Consider the following 18,228-nt stretch of genomic DNA (forward strand, 5'->3'; position numbering starts at 1 on the left):
CCTAAACTCTGGAATTCCCTCTCTGTACTTCTCTGCCTCTCTGCCTCCCTTTCTCCTTTAAGATGGTCCTTAAAACTCCAAGCTTTTGACCATTTGCCATAATGTGGCTCAGTGTCAAGTTTAGCTTTATTACTTTCATATGAAGCCCTGAGGGACACTTCACCATTGTACCACTGTACCACTCTATCTTGAGTGCAAATCTGAGATTACTGGTCAGAATACCCATTTATCACCTGATCTGTTCATATAAAGTATTTGATGAGCCAGTTAATGTAAACAATAAAGAGGAAATAATTATACTTTTTTTGTAATATTCTGCCCCTTTTGGGGGCATTATTATGAATTTATTTTCCAAATTCATGATTTTTCAAAGTGTAATAGCACTAAAAATGAAATTTTATATGTTTTCTTTGAACTATTGCTCTGAAGATTAAATCTATTCTTGCAGGAAGTGTATTGATGTTTAAAATGTTATATTTTACAGGGAAATTCCGTGTTCTTGTGCCGGATCATCCCATCATAGTCACTGTAGGTGAAGATGGTGTATTAGAGTGCCACTTGGTACCAGTTACATCTCTGGATAACCTGGAGATTCGATCGTTTACATTGGACTCAGCTTCACCAGTACATTTATACACCCAGACAGGATCAACCTGATGTGCAGGACAAAGCTTATCAAGAGAGGACCGAACTTTTTAAAGATGAATTTCTCCATGGAAATGCCTCCCTCAAACTGAAGAAGATAAAAGCATCAGATGAAGGGAACTATACGTGTTCCATTGACTCCAAAACATACTGTGACAAAGCAGTGATAAATCTGAAAGTTGGAGGTTGGTTCCTCTAGTTGCAAACTACTAATGGTTGATGAGTATGAGGCACAATCGTCAAGTTTCAGCATTTTTAAAAATCATGAACAATTAGCAAGCTGTATGTTATTGGAAAATGAAAACCACAAAGAACTTGCTGGAAAGTTCAAGACTTTAGCAAATATTTCAAACTGCTATCTTTAGCCCAGATTGGAAATCTATGTCGCTCTTGAATTAAAATAAAGCTCTGTGCCCTAGCGTACAGACAACACAGGGAAGAGAGAGGTTAAATTGGATACCACTCAGCCAGCATTCTGCCTGCAATTTGATCCAGTCAGTGGTACTCAGACTACAGGCAGGCAGTGCAAAGATCAACCTCTGCTCAACTGTGCAGAGATTTATAGAAAAGTATATTGACACCATAGACATAATCCCTCAGAGTTCAAACGTTGGACATGCTAATACTCCCGAGTTCAGGGAGTGCACAGTGTGAACACTCCCAAGTCCAGAGCGTGCGCATAGCAGGTACCTTCTAAGGCCTGAACTGCACTAACAGAGTATGTTAACATTTCTGAGCTCAGACCACACTAGGCATGTGCTGCAAAATTAACTTTGAGCCCCTTCAAATATGTGACCCCACGAATTGGCATTATGTCACTCATGGAAATCTTTTATGCATAGAAAGGTATCATCAGATAAATGTGTGTTCAGAAGGGTAGCATCATCGGGTTGATTGATTACTGGAAGTACCCAGTCTGTGTCACTCAACACTCTGTTTATGTAATTTAGTTGCACAGTTCCTATTTTAAATGTAATGGGGACAAAATTCATGGGCCTGATGGGGCATTTTGAAGGCATCTTTTTCTAGATGGCGCAAAATTTCAATGGGAAGGGGTAAGTTGCTTTGTGTATCCACAACTTGCTGGTGTCACCTGTCAATGGCAGGCTTTGAACTACCACAGCGAGAGTGCTCACTGCTGAACAGATTCAGGACAGGCCAGAGTCCCTGTGCAGCCAGCCTCCACCACTGGGATCTCAGCACAAACCCCTTATGCACTTGTGGAAAGAAGCAAACAATGTTGCACAGTACCGAGGATAGTCCCGTCTAGAGTCTAAGTGGTGGACTGATCACCTGAAACTTTGCAAACAAGGAGGCTATCACTTGGATTCAGGGATTTGCATTCACTAAATGAATAAAAATAATAAATAACTAGTGTCAACCTTGAAGAGGTGATGCCAGAAGTCCCAGTACTTCCACTTGATTTACACCCCAATAGGAAATAAGGCTCTGTGACGTAGGTAGACTTCTTTTTCAAGACAATATCCTGGCTATAGTGTGGTCCACAATGTGGTTTCTAATCAATATTTGATTGTGGACATTTGGAAAATTGCCCAGGTGGGTCCTGTCTTTAAGAAGTAGGATGAATCCAATCTGGTCAATTGCTACCCCATCAGCCTACTTCAAATCATCAGTAAACTGATGGAAGGAGTCATCAGAATGAATTCCACTGGTGAGGTGAGAGTTACTATCATAAGGCAGCATTGAGTTGAGTGTGACCCCAAGGAGCCTGAGTAAAACTGAAGTCAATGAGATACGGTGAATAGTCTCCTGTGTTTGGAGTCTTACCTGGTGAGGGATGGAGGTTTTGAGGGATGGTGGATGGTAGAAGGAAATGCTTGGTGGAAAACATGAAATCATCAAAGTCAGAGGGTATAAGAAGAGTCACAGATGGTGGTGGGTACAGATTGGACAAGAGATGAGGTCAGAGGATATTAGTTCAATGGGACTAAAGTAATCCATCTAACAAAACAGTCCTATTGTTTATCTTGGGGAAGAATTGGAAACTGGCTATGGGCTGGTGAACAATAAGAGTGGAAGCTTGGGAAAGAGTGGAGGGTAGTGAGGAAGGTTTCTGAAAGAAAAATCAAAAACAGAATTACCTGGAAAAACTCAGCAGGTCTGGCAGCATCGGTGGAGAAGAAATCAGTTAACGTTTCGGGTCTTCATGACCCTTCGGCAGAACTGAGTATAGTTAGGAGAAAAGTGAAATATAAGCTGGTCTAAGGTGGGGGGGCGGGGGGAGAGAGAAGTTGAGGGTGTGGTGATTGTGGAGATAAGCAAGCAGTGATAGGAGCAGATAATCAAAAGATGTCACAGACAAAAGGATCAAAGAGGTGTTGAAGGTGGTGATATTGTCTGAGAAAAGTGCTAATTAAGAATGGAAGACAGGATACTCAAGGTACAGCTCTAGTGGGGGTGGAGTGGAAAGACTAAAAAAGTTTTAGTTTTAGATTTAAAAATAATGGAAATAGGTGGGAAAAGAAGAATCTATATAAATTATTGAAAAAAAAGGGGGAGGGGGAAGAAACGGGGTGGGGATGGGGGGAGGGGGAGTTTAAGATCTAAAGTTGTTGAATTCAATATTCAGCCCGGAAGGCTGTAAAGTGCCTAGTCGGAAGATGAGGTGCTGTTCCTCCAGTTTGCGTTGGGCTTCACTGGAACAATGCAGCAATCCAAGGACAGACATGTGGGCAAGAGAACAGGGTGGAGTGTTAAAATGGCAAGCGACAGGGAGGTTTGGGTCTTTCTTGCAGACAGACCGCAGGTGTTCTGCAAAGCGGTCACCCAGTTTGCGTTTGGTCTCTCCAATGTTTCTGAAAGGGTGAGTTTGGTAACACGGAGATTATGATTTGGTGTTCGATTGTGGGTCATGGTCAATAGGTGGATAGGAATAATCAACAGAGAATTGATGTTCATCCTCAGCCCATCAGAGGTCTTTCTACAGTATAACATTAATGCTCTCTTTGTTGATATGTTTGATGCTATCTGGAATGGTACAGAGATCTACAAATGAAAAGGGAAAAAAATTCAACAAACAGGAACTGCTGATATTACAGCAGCAGTTATTGACGAAGCGATTGAGTGAAGGCCGGATGAAGGAGTCCACCCTGACTTGGAAATATATTGCTGTTCCTTCACTGTCGCTGAATCAAAATCCTGGAACTCCCTCCCAACAACACTGTGGGTGTACGTACACCATATGGACTGCAGCGGCTCAAGAAGGCAGCTCACCACCACCTTCTCAAGGCAATTAGGGATGGGCAATAAATGCTGGCCTAGCCAGCAACGCTTCTATCCGTAAATTAATTTAAAAAAGGGAATGATTGATAATACCGGAAACAGGAAAAGTAGTCTGACTCATATTCACAGACAGATTCCTCGGGGTGGATTTTATGTAAGGACTAAAATGATTATGGGTTGTTGAAATTAAACATTTAAAAAATAAAAATGAGTAATAGGATTCAATCAGGAATTCAAACTAATTGCAGGTTTTGGACAGCGACCTTTGATTCACTTGGAGGAAAACAACAAAGAAGGACTTCATGTTGTGTGCAAATCAGATGGATGATATCCTGAGCCAGTGAAATGGTGGGTGGATGGGGATGGACAAGATGTGACAACCCAGTCGGAAATGGAATTCATAAAGGACTCCAGAGGCCTCATTACTGTCCAGAGTCATATTAATGTCAAAAGTGATTCAGTAAACAGGTTTTCATGTTTCATGGAAAACCGGTTATTGAACAAAAGACGAGAGGCCCATGTCCAAGTATCAGGTAGGTGAAAGTTTAGAAATCCTTTTATTAAAAGAAATATTTCCTAACTATATTTCTCCTCTCCTGAAGGCAATAACTCAGACAGGGTGTGGATCCATGAGCACTGGTTCTCCCTGGACCATACCCAAGGGGTAGTTTTCATATTTTAACCAAAAAGTTAGCACGCTGGTGATATCTGTGATGCTGTGAGGTCACCACACCCAATGTCACATTTCATATTACATTAGTGGCCACTGGATAGAAATTAGGACCATGACACTGGGTATTGTGGTTTTGCAAGCCGGAGTATTGTTGTGAGATACAAATGTTTATGCATAACAGCACCTGGGATGGAAATGAATTTTATCGGACACAGTTTTTAAAAGATGTATTCTTAACGTGGGACGTGGGCCTTGTTGGTAAGACCAGCATTTTGTTGTCCACTCCTAATTTCCCTTCAACTGAGTTTGGCTTGCGTGGCCATTTCAGAGGGCAGTTAAGAATGAATCAGACCAGGTAAGCTTGGCAGTTTTCCTGGCCTAAAAGGAATTAGTGAACATTGGGTTTTTGCAACAATCAATGATAGTTTCATCATGACCATTCCAGATTTTACAAATTGAATTTAAATTCCACCATCTGCTGTGGTGGGATTTGAACCTGTATCCCCAGAGCATTTGCATAGTTTACTAGTCTAGTGACATTATCACTATGCTACAGTACTGCATAGTATAGCAGGACCCCTTTCCACCACTGCCCCTTCCCCCTCCCCTTCCCCTTCCCCCTCCCTCCCGAGTGTGAAAGGGACAAAGAGCACTTTGCTCTTACTCTAGAATGATAAAGACCAATGTCTGTGTCTGTGAAATTCCTTTCTTCGAGGTTGTGGGGGGAGACAACAGAGTTCCTCCTGGTGTTCTGAAATTTCGCTAGAAGTAGAACATTTCTACCACCAGCCCCAGCTCCCCCTTCACCAGAACAGATAGTACTGGTAAATTGACAAAAAACATAAGAAATTCAGCGTCTACATCATGCCCCAGTGTATGATTGCAAATAACTTCTAACTGGAATGAAAGTCCTTCAGGGTAGCAGCAAGATGCTGATCGGAAGTTCCCCATCCCTGACGATGCAAAAGCCCCACTAATGTTTGGAAATTACACCTGAGCTCGCCCTGCCCTACGTGTAAATGATCCAAACCGTGGGTTTCACCCTGTGACACACATTCTAACAATGGAACAGAGTTCTGAGATAAGCCGTGGCCACTTATTTTTCAGTTACCTAGACTGCTCTCATTCAATGCTGACAGCTAGAAATGCACATTCTTTAGTTCATTGCAAGATGGATGTCCCAAGTTGTGAGAGAGAATTATAGCAAAAAAGAAACAATTGCATGGGTGGAGACCTCTCGCCTCTATCAACCTACTCAGTTTACAGAAGGATAAGCAGCTTCATGAATGGCATGCCTCTTTGCCAAAGCACGAGGACCTAGATTAAGCAGCTGTTGATGAATAAGCCTGGTAGATAACATGAGACTTGTACACTGAGAGCATCAGAGACTTTGCACACCTTTCACCAGGTTGAAGACACTTCTGCTGAAGCACCACATTCCAGTTAGTGGGACCAGTATATATCCATGCTGTGGGTCAGGAGGATGTCAGCAATGTACCTTTCATTTCATTTCATGGTAAAATTTAAGTTTCATATTTTGAAGAAAACCTGGCAACAAAACAGTTTGTATCAGTAAAAGTGACTATGAAACTGTTCAGTTGTCAGAAAATCCCACCTGGTTCATCGATATCCTTTAGGAAAGGAAACCTGTCATCCTTACCCTGTTCAGCATGTGTTTGGTGTTGGACTAGAATTAATGTGGCTGACACTTCATAGCCCTCTGCAGTGTCCTGGCAAGCTGCTCAGTTGCCTGGAACTGATAGTAAGAAAACCAAGAATAAAAATGGATGGGCCTCTTGCCTGCAATCTGGATATTGAATTAATAGATGACAGTGGTACATCTTATCCATCAATACAGTATAGTTCTCCTCACTAACATCTGGGACTTGTGCCATGATTGGGAAAGATGTCCTAAAGACCAGTTAAGCAGTGGCCTGATAAACTCATACTCATTGTTGACCTATCAGCCAACATTGGCTCCTCCATTACGATTTCTGGGTATGTCCTGTCTGACCTTCAGGACAGATCCAGCAGAGATAGTTGTGCAGTAATATACAGTCAGAAGGGAACTGACATTGAGAGCTCACAACATTGACTCAGAACCACATAAAGTCTAATGGTTCAGATCAAACATGGGTAGCAAAACCTCTTGCTGTTAGCATCTGCTGCCCTTCCTCAGATGTTGTCAACAGTCCTATCAAGGTTCACTTAATCACAATAACTGTTCACTGGTGCTAATTGTTAGTTTGTCCAGAATCAGTTGGTTTCAGACCTCAAAGCATTGATCCAAGAGCTAAATCCCTGTGGTGAAGTGAGAATGACTGCCCATGATGTTAACTGACCATGGGCCTAAGGAGGCTTTGTAAAACTGAAACCAGTGGAGGTTGGAGGGAATCTCCCCTGTACTGGACTTGTAACCACAATGATCTTCCTTTGTGTTACCTGTTGGTGATTAATCATCTCAGCTACAGGGCATCACTGCAGCAGTTCCTCAGGGCAACATGTTAGGTTTAACCATCTTCATCTGCTTCATCAGGGACCTTTCTGGCATCATAATGTCAGAAGGGGTTGTTTGCTGGTGATTACATTGCTGTAAGTTGCAATTCTTCAGCTAATGAAATAGTCCTGCATTCAGCAGGAGCTAGGAACACCAGGTTTGGACTAATTTGTGGTGTGAATGTTACATGCTACTTAACTTCCAGACAAACAATGACCAGCCTCACCACCTTCACTTGATATTCAATGGCATTACCATTGTCGATTCCCTCACTATCAGCATCCTGTGAGTCACCAATGACCAGAAATTCAACAGGATTAGTCACATAAATACTGTAGCTACTTGCTGCAGAATACCCAGCCTCTGAGCTGCTCAAGTGTCCAATCTTCTGTTTTCCCCACAGTCTTTCTACCACCTACATTTCACAAGCCAGGAGCGTGCTGTAATGCTGTCTCCATTCCTGGATCGATACAGCTGCCACAAACTTAAGAAGTCAGTAATATCCAGCACAAAACAGCCTGATAGGCACCACATTTTACACCTCCTTCCATCATTGCCATACTGTTGTTAGATTACCTGCCAAATCTACGACCAAGGGCAACAGGCACATGGGAACTGTATCACCTCCAAGCTCCGCTGTTAAGCTTTTGAACTGCTGATTTTCTTCTACCTATGAAGACATCTGAGGGGACTCAGCAGAGGGTACTCTGGTGCTGCTGTTCTGCAGGAGTGTATAATCCTCAGGGCTATCTCCTGTTTACTCAGGAAATTAGGGTATTGTTGCCACTGAGCTGCAGGAAAATGGGCCTTATGGGGATTACTAATATTTCTTTATCCCTGCAAGAAAGTGTCCTGGGTTTGCAAAGTATCTTGATCTTACAATATAGTGCACTGGAAATCTTGGATACACAGGAACATATAGGAACACAGGACTTGGAAGCAGAAGTAGGCCGTTCGGCCCTTCAAGCCTGCTCCATCATTCAATAAGATCATGGTTGATCTGGTTGTGGTCTCAACTCCACTTTCCTCTCTCCCCCCATAACCCTTGACTCCCTTGTCTATCAAAAATCTATCTGTTATCCTTCCTCCTGTAACTCGTCATTTCCACAATTTGTTCGCAATGTGAGAACAGAGTGCTTGTCACAGAGTGATTTGTTTGACAACTATTAGAGAATTCACAGTCCGGCTTACAGGTGACTCCAGACCCACAGTAATGTGGTTGACCCATAAATTCAATGACCCAGTCTTTACTGATCTCTGGGTTAGAGAATTTCGCAAATTAACAACACACAGAGAAAAATATTCTCCCCATCTCAATCTTAAAAAGGGGACCTCTTCTTAAGTGGTGTTCCCTACTTATAGTCACCCCCACAAGTGGAAATATCCCCCCAGTATCTACCCTGTCAAGTTCTCCCTCATTCTTCTAAGCGCCAATGGATATAACCCCAACCTGTTCAGCCTTTCTTCATGGGACAAGCCCTTCATCCCAGGAATGAGTCGAGTGAGCAAACATCCAGTAACGAGTACGCAGTATTTATTTCTATCGCCATTTTTATCATTCTGTAATTTTTTCATTTTATCATTTACATCAGGCCAATCAACTCCTGTACATTGAAAGTGATGTGTAAGCCTCCTGTGTTCTCTGGGACGTAATCAGATTCCAACAGCTGCCACTCATCAAAGGCTGCTCTGAGTTGTTGAGAAATCCTCTCTGAGGTTGCTGCAAACAGGGTCTTGGATTCTGCTGTCAGCCCTACATTTTGCTGCATGTTTTCAGAAAGTCTTTGCAGTGACTTTTGCAGTAAGTCTGCTAGTTTCCTTTCCATGACAGGGCTGAGGTCATTGGCCAAATACCAGAACCTTACTACTTAGTTTGAACAAACCAAATATGGGACAAAGACCCCTCATGGTTCCTTCCCCTGTTGCTGCAGTTGAGTGGGATCCCAGTATCTTAAATGACTCCTCCACCTCTTCAGTTAATGGGTGAATACCTGTTACCCCTCCCGCTGTAACTCGTTATTCCTGCAATTTGTTTACAGTGTAACGGAGTGTGTGATACAGAGTGGCTTGTTTGACAACTATTAGAATTCACAGCCTGGCCTACATGTGACTGCAGACCCATAGCAATATGGTTGACTGTTAACTGCCCTCTGAAATGACCTAGCAAGCCACTCAGTTGTGCAAAGCAGTTACAAAAAAGTCTGTCCACCATCTACAGGGCACAGTCAGGAATATGATGGAATACTCTCCTACTTGCCTAGATGAGTGCAGCTCCAACAACACTCAAGAACTTGACACTATCTAGGATAAAGCAGCTCACTTTTTCTGCATTCCATCAACTACTTTAAACATTCACTTCCTCCACCACCTGAACACAGTGGCAGCAGAGTGTACTATCTATGAGATGCACTGCAGAAACTCGCCCAGACTCCTTCAACAGCACCTTCCAAATCTGTGAGCTCTACCAACTAGAAGGACCAGGGCAAATGCATGGAAACACCACCACCTGCAAATTCCTCCTCAAACTACACAATATCCTGACATGGAACTATGTTGCCATTCCTTCACTATCACTGAATCAAAATCCAGGAACTCCCTCATTAACAGCATTGCGGGTGCACCCGCACCAGATAAACTGTAGCTGTTCAAGCGGTAGCTCACCGCCACCTTCTCAAGGGCAGTTAAGAATGGGTGACAAATGATGGACTTGAAAATAACATTTACTTCCGACAGTGATTTTTCTTTTTCTTACCTTAGATGAATTCTTTCCTAAAGTCAATGTGGTCAACGCCTGGCTGATAATTTTCTGGGTGGTTGCAGGCCTTGTGATTGCAGCAGTTGCTGCTGATGTTATAGTCCACCAAAAAGAAGATAAAATAATTCAAGGTAGGAGCACAAGTAATTGTTCAACATTATTGTGTTAAAAAAGCCTTCAAATATGAAATGTGTGTATGCAAACTGAGGATGAAATCTATCGACAAATTGCAATTATATTACAACTGTAGGAGATTTTAATCATCTGAAAATTAGTCTGTAATTGAAAAATGCATAAGGCAGTGGAAGTTTATTCTTGAACACATCAAGACAATCACTTAATCAATGTGGTGCTAACCCAATGAATAAAGAAGCATTACTTTACCTGGTTCTGGATTATATGGAGAGAAAGAAGGTGAAAGTTGTTTTTTTAAATTTTGTGAGATGAGGATTGCTGACAAGGCTAATGTTTGCTGCTCACCCATAATTGCCCTTGAAAAGATGGTGTGAGATGGCTTCTTGAACCACTGTAGTCTAACTAGCATAGGTATAGCCATTAATGTTTCCTTTTTAAGCAAAAACAAAATACCTGGAAAAACTCAGCAGGTCTGGCAGCATCTGCGGAGAGGAACACAGTTAACGTTTCGAGTCCGAATGACCCTTCAACAGAACTAAGTAAAAATAGAAGAGAGGTGAAATGTTGAAGGGTCATTCGGACTCGAAACGTTAACTGTGTTTCTCTCCACAGATGCTGCTAGACCTGCTAAGTTTTTCCAGGTATTTTTGTTTTTGTTTTGGATTTCCAACATCCGCAATTTTTTACTTTTTTCCTTTTTAAGCAGTTTGATGCAACTGAGTGGCTTGCTAGGTCAGAGGGCAGTTAAGAGTGAAGCACTTTGCTGTGGATCTGGCAGATTTCCTCTCCTGAAGAACAATCGTTAGCTTCATTACCATTATCAACGAGACAAGCTTTTAATTCCAGATTAATTGGAATTAAACTCCCCCAGCTGCCATGGTGGGATTGAACTAATGCCTCTGGGGCATTAAGCCAATTCTCTGTATTACTAATCCAGTAATATTATCACTATGCTATCATCTCTCCTAATGTCGAGGTACATTAGAAAAACATTGCGTAAAATATAATTAGGTTCAGTGCCGCAATAGATAAAGAAAAGTTGAGTACAGGGTCCCTTGGTTGACAAGGAGAAACATAAAAAACATAGAAAATAGGAGCAAGAGTAGGCCATTCGGCCCTTCGAGCCTGCTCCGCCATTCATTATGATCATGGCTGATCCTAGCCCTATCTATATCATTGGTGCCCACGTGGACCACGACAACCTGATCCTCCCCTTCCTGCTGCAAATTCCCTTTAAGTTCCAAGCAAATGTCTGGAACCCAATCACAGGTCCTCTCACTCCCGCATTGTTTTTCCTGATCTTGTCCTTTTACCTTGCTGGGTTGTCCAATTTTCTTGGGCAGCAGCAAAGTATTCATTTAGTACTTCAGCCATGCCCCTCCTCCATGTATAGATCCTCTTTGGGTTCCTAATGGGCCCCATTCCTCATTTCACCACCCTTTTTACTATTTTCAAGAGAAGGCGATGGCGTAGTGGTATTGTTACTGGACAAGTAATCCAGAGACCCAGGGTAATGCCCCAGGGACCCGAGTTCGAATCCCGCCATGGCAGATGGTGGAATTTGAATTAAAAACCTGGAATTAAATGTCTAATGATGACCATGCCACCCTTAACTAGTCTGCCCTACATGTGGAACCGGAAATGACAATGGCAATCCCACTCCTGTGAAGTCCTCCTTACTAACATCTGGGGGCTAATGAGAGCTGTCTCACAGACTAGTCAAGCAACAGCCGACATAGTCATCCTCATGGAATCATACCTTACAGATAATGCCCCAGACACCACCATCACCATCCCTGAGTATGTCTGTCCCACCAGCAGGACGGTACAGTGGTATACAGTTGGAAGGGAGTTGTCATGGGTCTTCATGGACCAACATGAAGTCTCATGGCATCAGGTCAAACATGGGGAAGGAACCTCGTCCTGATTGCATTGAGGGCGGCAAGAGTGCAGAATGTACTCTGGGTGGGGTCCATCCTAGACTGGGTCTGCGGCAGGTGGCAAGGGAACTAACAAGAGGCAAAAACATACTTGACCTCATCCTCATCAACCTGCTTGCCACAGATGCATCTGTCCATGACAATATCGGTAGGAGTGACCACCACACAGTCATTGTGGAGTCGACGTCTCGCCTTCACATTGAGGATACCCTCCATCGTGTTGTGTGGCAATGGGATAGATTTGGAACAAATCTAGCAACTCAAGATTGGACATCCATGAGGCGCTGTGGGCCATCAGCAACAGCAGAATTGTACTTGAGCACAATCGGTAACCTCATGCCTGGCACATCCCCCATTCTGCCATTACCATCAAGCCAGGGGATCAACCCTGGTTCAATGAAGAATGCAACGCCAGGCATGCTGCGCCCCTAGCCAAGTTGTTCCAGTACACCTACAACACTGGCATCTACCCGGCTATGTGGAAAATTGCCCAGGTATGTCCTGTACATAAAAAGCAGGACAAATCCAACCCGGCCAATTGCCTCCCCATCAGTCTAGCCTCAATTATCAGTAAAGTAATGGAAGGGGGTCATCAACAGTGCTGTCAAGTGGCACTTGCTTAGCAATAACCTGCTCACTGACGCCCAGTTTGTGTTCCGCCAGGGCCACTCAGCTCCTGATCTCATTATAGCCTTGGTTCAAACATGGACAAAAGAGCTGAACTCCCGCGGTGAGGTGAGAGTGACTGCCCTTGACATCAAGACAGCATTTGACCGAGTGTGGCATCAAGGAGTCCTAGCAAAACTGGAGTCAATGGTAATCAAGGGGAACACTCTCTGCTGGTTGGTGTCATACCTTGCACAAAGGAAGATGGTTAAGGTTGTTGGAGTCATTCATCTCAGCTCCAGCACATCACTGCAGGAGTTCCTCAGGGTATTGTCCTTCCCTGAAGAAACATCTTCAGCTGCTTCATTATGACCTCCCTTCCATCATAAGGTCAGAAGTGGGGATGTTCGCTGCTGATTGCGCAATGTTCAGCAACATTCACGACTCCTCAGATACTGAAGCAGTACATGTCCAAATGCAGCAAGACCTGGACAACATCCAGGCTTGGGCTGACAAGTAACTTTTGCACCACACAAGTGCCAAGCAATGACCATCTCCAACAAGAGGGAATCTAACCATTGCTCCTTGATGTTCAAAGACATTCCCATCGCTGCATCCCCCACTATCAACATCCTGGGGGTTAGCATTGACCAGAAACTGAACTGGACTAGCCATGTAAATATTGTAAGAGCAGGTCAGCGGCTAGGAATCATGCGACTATTAACTCACTTCCTGACTCATAAGAACGCAAGAAATATGAACAAGAGTAGACCATTCGGCCCCTTGAGCCTGTTCCTTATTCAGTAAGATCGTGGCTGATCATCTTGTGTTTCAATTTCCACATTCCCATTTAACCCCGATAACCTTAGGTTCTTGTTAGGCAAGGGAATCAATCTACCTCTGCCTTAAAAATATTCAATGACCCCACCTCCACCACCTTCTGAGGCAGAGAATTCCAAAGTTGCACTACCCTCTGAGAGAAAAAAAATCTCATCTCTGTCCTAAAAGGGCGTCCCCTAATTTTAAAACAGTATCAAAGCCTGATCACCATCTACAAGGCACAAGTCAGGAGTATGGTGGAATACCCCCCACTTGCCTGGATGAGTGCAGCTCCCACAACACTCAAGAAGCTTGACACCATCCAGGACAAAGCAGCCCTCTTGGCTGGCACCACATCCACAAACATTCAATCCCTCAACCACTGATGCACAGTAGCAACAGTGTGTACCATCTAAAAGATGCACTTTGGGAATTCACCAAGACTCCTTCGACAGCACCTTCCAAACCCACGACCACTACCATCTAGAAGGACCAGAGCAGCAGATAGATGGGAACACCACCACCTGGAAGTTCCCCTCCAAGTCACTCACCATCCTGACTTGGAAATATATCGCCATTCCTCTCTGTTGCCGGGTCAAAATCCTGGAACTCCCTTCCTAACAGCACTGTGGGTGTACCTACACCACATGGACTTCAGGAGTTCAAGATGGCAGCTCACCACCACCTTTTCAATGGCAACTAGGGGTGGGCAATAAATGCTGGCCCAGCCAGCAGAGCCCACATCTCGTGAATGAATATTAAAAAAAAGAAAGACCTTTAGATTCCCTTTTATGTTACCTGCCAGCCTCTTCTCCTACTCTCTTGCCTCTCTTATTTGCTTTTTCAATTTCTCTCTGGAGCTTCTGCATTGAGCCTGATTTCTCAGTTGTATTATCTACCTGACATCTGTCATAAACACCCTTCATCATTTTATCTTTACTCTCTTCTCTTTTGTCATTTAGGGAGCTCTGGATTTGTTTGCCCTACCTTTCCCCTTCCTGGAAGTATACTTTGACTGTACCCACACTCTGCCCTTTATAATACTGCTATCCCAGTCTATATTTGGATAATTAAGGCCCCCCATATAACTACTCTATAGCTGTTTTGCTTCTCTAATTTTTTTCACAAACGTGTTGCTCCATATCTTTCCCACTAGTTGGTGGCCCATAAGGTACACTGAGCAATGTAATTGCTCCTTGTTCCTAAGCATTCGCCAAATAGATTCTGTCCTTGACCCCTCTGGGATAACCCTCTCTCCAGCGTTGCAATGTTCTCCTTAAACAACACTGCCGGCCTTCCTCCATTCCTTCCTTCCCTATCTTTCCTGAACAGGGATATTTAGATATTTTTAGTTCTGCCCCTCTCTGAGCCCGGTCTCCATTATTGGTGCAGCATCACATATGCGCATGGCTGTCTGTGCCTGCAGCTCACCAATTTTATCATACTCCGTGTATCTGCATACAATAACCCTAATTTAGACTCTTTTACTTTCCACTTAATATCTTACTATTTCCTGCTCTAGTGCTTTCTGCCTCTCCCATTACTCTGTGCACGTGATATTCTCTCGTATTACTCCCTGGTTCCCATATGCCAAGTTAATTTAAACCCTCCCCTATAGCACTAGCATGCCAGCCTGCAAGGAAATTGATCCCAGCTCTGTTTAGATGCAACCTCTCCAGGCTGTACAGAGCTGTTCCCAATGTCCCAGGACTCTAAAGCCCTCTCTCTTGCTCTATGCCTCCAGCCACGCATTCATGTACTCTATACTCCTATTACTATCCTCACATGCACAAGGCAGTGGTCCAGAGATGACTACCTCTCGAGGCGCTGCCTGCCAATTTCCTAACTAGCTCCTCAAATTCTGACATCCTTCTTTCAATCTACAAGTAAAGTACCTCAAATCCGGCTATCCGAAAGCTGGCGATGTCCGAAAACCAGATGCTTTTTTAAGCAGGCCATGCAAGGATACCGCATGGGGACAAATGCATAATTAAAAGTTTAATGATTTTAGCATTCAGCCCTCAAAAGATTTGTATTATTCTGCTAGTTTTAGTTAATTAATTGACCACAAATCCACAGTAGAGAGCAAAATTCTAAATGTGCCGTCTGGCCAGTAATAGAATAAAGAACAAAATGAATGCTTCCATGTAGCATTGTGTGCTTGTTGTTTCCAGTTGGAGCCACCCTTGACCCCACCCAACCCAGCTTGACCCATCCTGAGCTTTAATCACAACATTGTGCAAATCTCACCATCAGTGTCCTGCTGCAGCTTTCGGGGGTGAATGAAAGTACTGTATAGCAGTTTCCCCTGTTACTGACAGGTAAGCAGCATCTATAACCACCCAGATCTTACATGACCTTTAGAATGAAAAGAAGCAACATAAAGGGAAATAGTCAGACTCTTGGGCCAAACAAGGCACAAGGGCGGTATGTGCACATAGGAGGAGACGTATTGCAACATGCATGAGGTTGAAACCAACCATCACCTCCGCTTCGAAAGCCAGCAAGATCTGAAATTGTCACAGATTCCTGAGGTTGCTGGTTTTGAGATACTCGATTTGTATGTCATTGGTAGTGATGGAGACCACAATCTGACTGTTCACCTTCCACCCTAAGTGTGCTCTGCCGCTGTTAAGTGACATCCTTGACCCTGGCACCAGGAAAGCAACCTGGATTCATGTCTGCGGCTGCATAGATGCCTGTCTGTTCCCCCAACTATCAAATCTCCCATACTATTGCTCTTCCAGTTTTCTTTGTGACCCCTGTACAACTGAGCCAGTTGTGATGTCATTGATTTGGTTCAGGCTGCAACCCGCAGATAAATCACCAATTTCACCTGCATCCAGAACTGAATACTGGTTGGAGAGTGAGATACACTCAGGAGACTCCTGCACTACCTACCTGTTTCTTCTTGAGTGCTGGTGGTTATCCATGCATTGTTTCTCTGCATACGTTTAAGCTGTGGGGTAACCACATCGATAAACATGTTATCCATGAAGCGCTCAGCATTGCAGACACGTCGTAGTGACGCCAGTTACTGCTCGTGCTCTGAAACCCAGAGCTCGAGCTGCTTCAGCTGATGACACTTCCTGTACTTAATGGTTATCCAGGGCACAGGAAGCGTCCTGGAATTCCCATATACAACAAATGCGCAGTACATGGATCTGAGCTGCCCTGTCATTTCTCTATTAGACATAAAACTTACTACTTTAAAAAAAGATTCACCAGCTGCTCACTTCTTATCTGCTGATATCGCTTAAATATTGGGAGGTTAACTGAAATGTTTTACTTAACATTAATTACCTAAAAATAATTCATTTTTAAAAATTACACAGCTGCTTGGGCAAAATTCCTAACTCTGGATAAAGGGAAATGCAGCCACGTTACTCACCAGCCAGTCAAACCCTAACCTCCCTGTGCTGTCACAGTTCTCCAGCATCTGACCTGCTGTTGGAGCTACAGTGTTTATATGGCTGGTCAATGCTAACCCCCAGGATGTTGATAGTGGGAGATGCGCGATGGTAATGCCATTGAACATTCAGGAGAGATGGTTAGCTTCTCTTGTTGGTGATGGTCATTGCCTGGCATTTGTCTGACATGAATGTTACTTCCTATTTCTCAGCCTAAGCCTAAATGTTGTCCAGGTCTTGTTGCATGTGGGCACTAACTGTTTCTGCTGCCCATGTTCTGACTTGCACCAAGTCCCAGTCACCTGACCCAAGTCTCCAGTGTTCACTGATCTTCACTGGCCTCTGGTTAGGCAACAGCTCAATTTTAAAGTGTTCGTTTCCAAATCCCTTCATGGCCTTGTCAGCTCCCTATCTCTGTAATCTCCTCAAGTCCTACAAGCCTCAGATATCTGTGTTCCTCTAATTCTGATCTGAAACAGCAGAACGTTCCAGATCAATGAATTCTACAAATTTATTTCATCATTCTACCAGAACTATAACATGTTGTGGCATCTTTATATCTGTTTTGCATGATTTCTCTTTTTCTTTACACTTCTGTGCTACTCCTGCAACCCTAATGCATCCCTGATTTTAATTGCTCCACCATTGATGGCTGTGCCTTCAGTTGGCAAGGCCATAATCTCTGCAGTTCACTCCCTAAAACTCTCCACTTCATTTTCCTCCTTTAAAAACTTCTTAAAATCTCGATTTTTAACCAAGTATTTGATTATCTCTCCAAATATCTCCTTATATGAGTCAATGACATTTTGTTTTATAATGCCCTTATGAAGGGCTTTAGGGCATTTTATTATGTTCAGGGTACATTACTTGAGTGTTAGAATTTTAAAATGTGATCAACTATTTATTCATATTATCACACACTTTCTTAAGTAATCTGTTTTAAGAGTTTAATTTTGGAGTTGTGATCTATTTGTAGGCCCTATATTCTTTTATAGGGTGTGGCAGTAGCTGCAGAATCTCTCACATTAATACATTCCTGTGTTCTTGACTTGCAGAACTACAGCTGTTTTGTACCTTGGAAGATAAAAGCTATTTAAGAACCATTTCTGGACTCTGATTTACAGTGAATACGAAAATTCCAGTTCCATAGCATGGAAGCCCTGGAATTTTGAAGATAGAGTTCTACAATCCCATTTGTTTTTTTATGAAAAGCCTACCCCACTGGCTTTGACCATTTTACATTCCTGTGAACCTCACACCTTGTTATGTTAGAACTTCCTGCTGTAGTCCACAACTACTGGGTGGGACAGTGGGTTAGATGTTGACCTTTCACCTTTGGGATTGGATGGTTCTGTGGGTCAGGTGTCAGTTTTTATTTTTGAAATAGGTTGGTGCGTTGTGTAAGATATTGGTAGATTTTGGAATGTTATATCACAGAACCATCAACTTTTCTTTGTTTTTCTGCCTCCGCATAAGTCCTCTTGTGTCCTTTTACCTTTGGGTCT

General features: G+C 43.3%; 2 protein-coding genes across 2 annotated transcripts in view; one reads left to right on the forward strand and one right to left on the reverse strand.

The window, feature by feature from the left end:
- The window catches only part of LOC144695628 (butyrophilin subfamily 3 member A3-like), a 267,537-nt gene extending 257,103 nt beyond the window's left edge, over positions 1–10,434 (reverse strand). The window contains exon 1 of the mRNA XM_078566528.1: positions 10,402–10,434. The gene's annotated coding sequence lies outside the window, so the exon portion shown is untranslated. The remainder of the gene's footprint in view (positions 1–10,401) is intronic.
- LOC144695502 (butyrophilin subfamily 3 member A1-like) overlaps positions 1–17,840 on the forward strand; it is a 67,164-nt gene extending 49,324 nt beyond the window's left edge. Inside the window, 5 exon segments of the mRNA XM_078566378.1 lie at positions 485–638; positions 640–830; positions 4,137–4,421; positions 9,816–9,944; positions 17,779–17,840. Of these exon segments, the coding sequence (XP_078422504.1) occupies positions 485–638; positions 640–830; positions 4,137–4,421; positions 9,816–9,944; positions 17,779–17,840 (821 nt within the window).
- The last annotated feature ends 388 nt before the right edge of the window (positions 17,841–18,228 follow it).

Source organism: Cetorhinus maximus, chromosome 21, assembly GCF_964194155.1.
Source record: "Cetorhinus maximus chromosome 21, sCetMax3.hap1.1, whole genome shotgun sequence".
NCBI classification, from domain to species: Eukaryota; Metazoa; Chordata; class Chondrichthyes; order Lamniformes; family Cetorhinidae; genus Cetorhinus; species Cetorhinus maximus.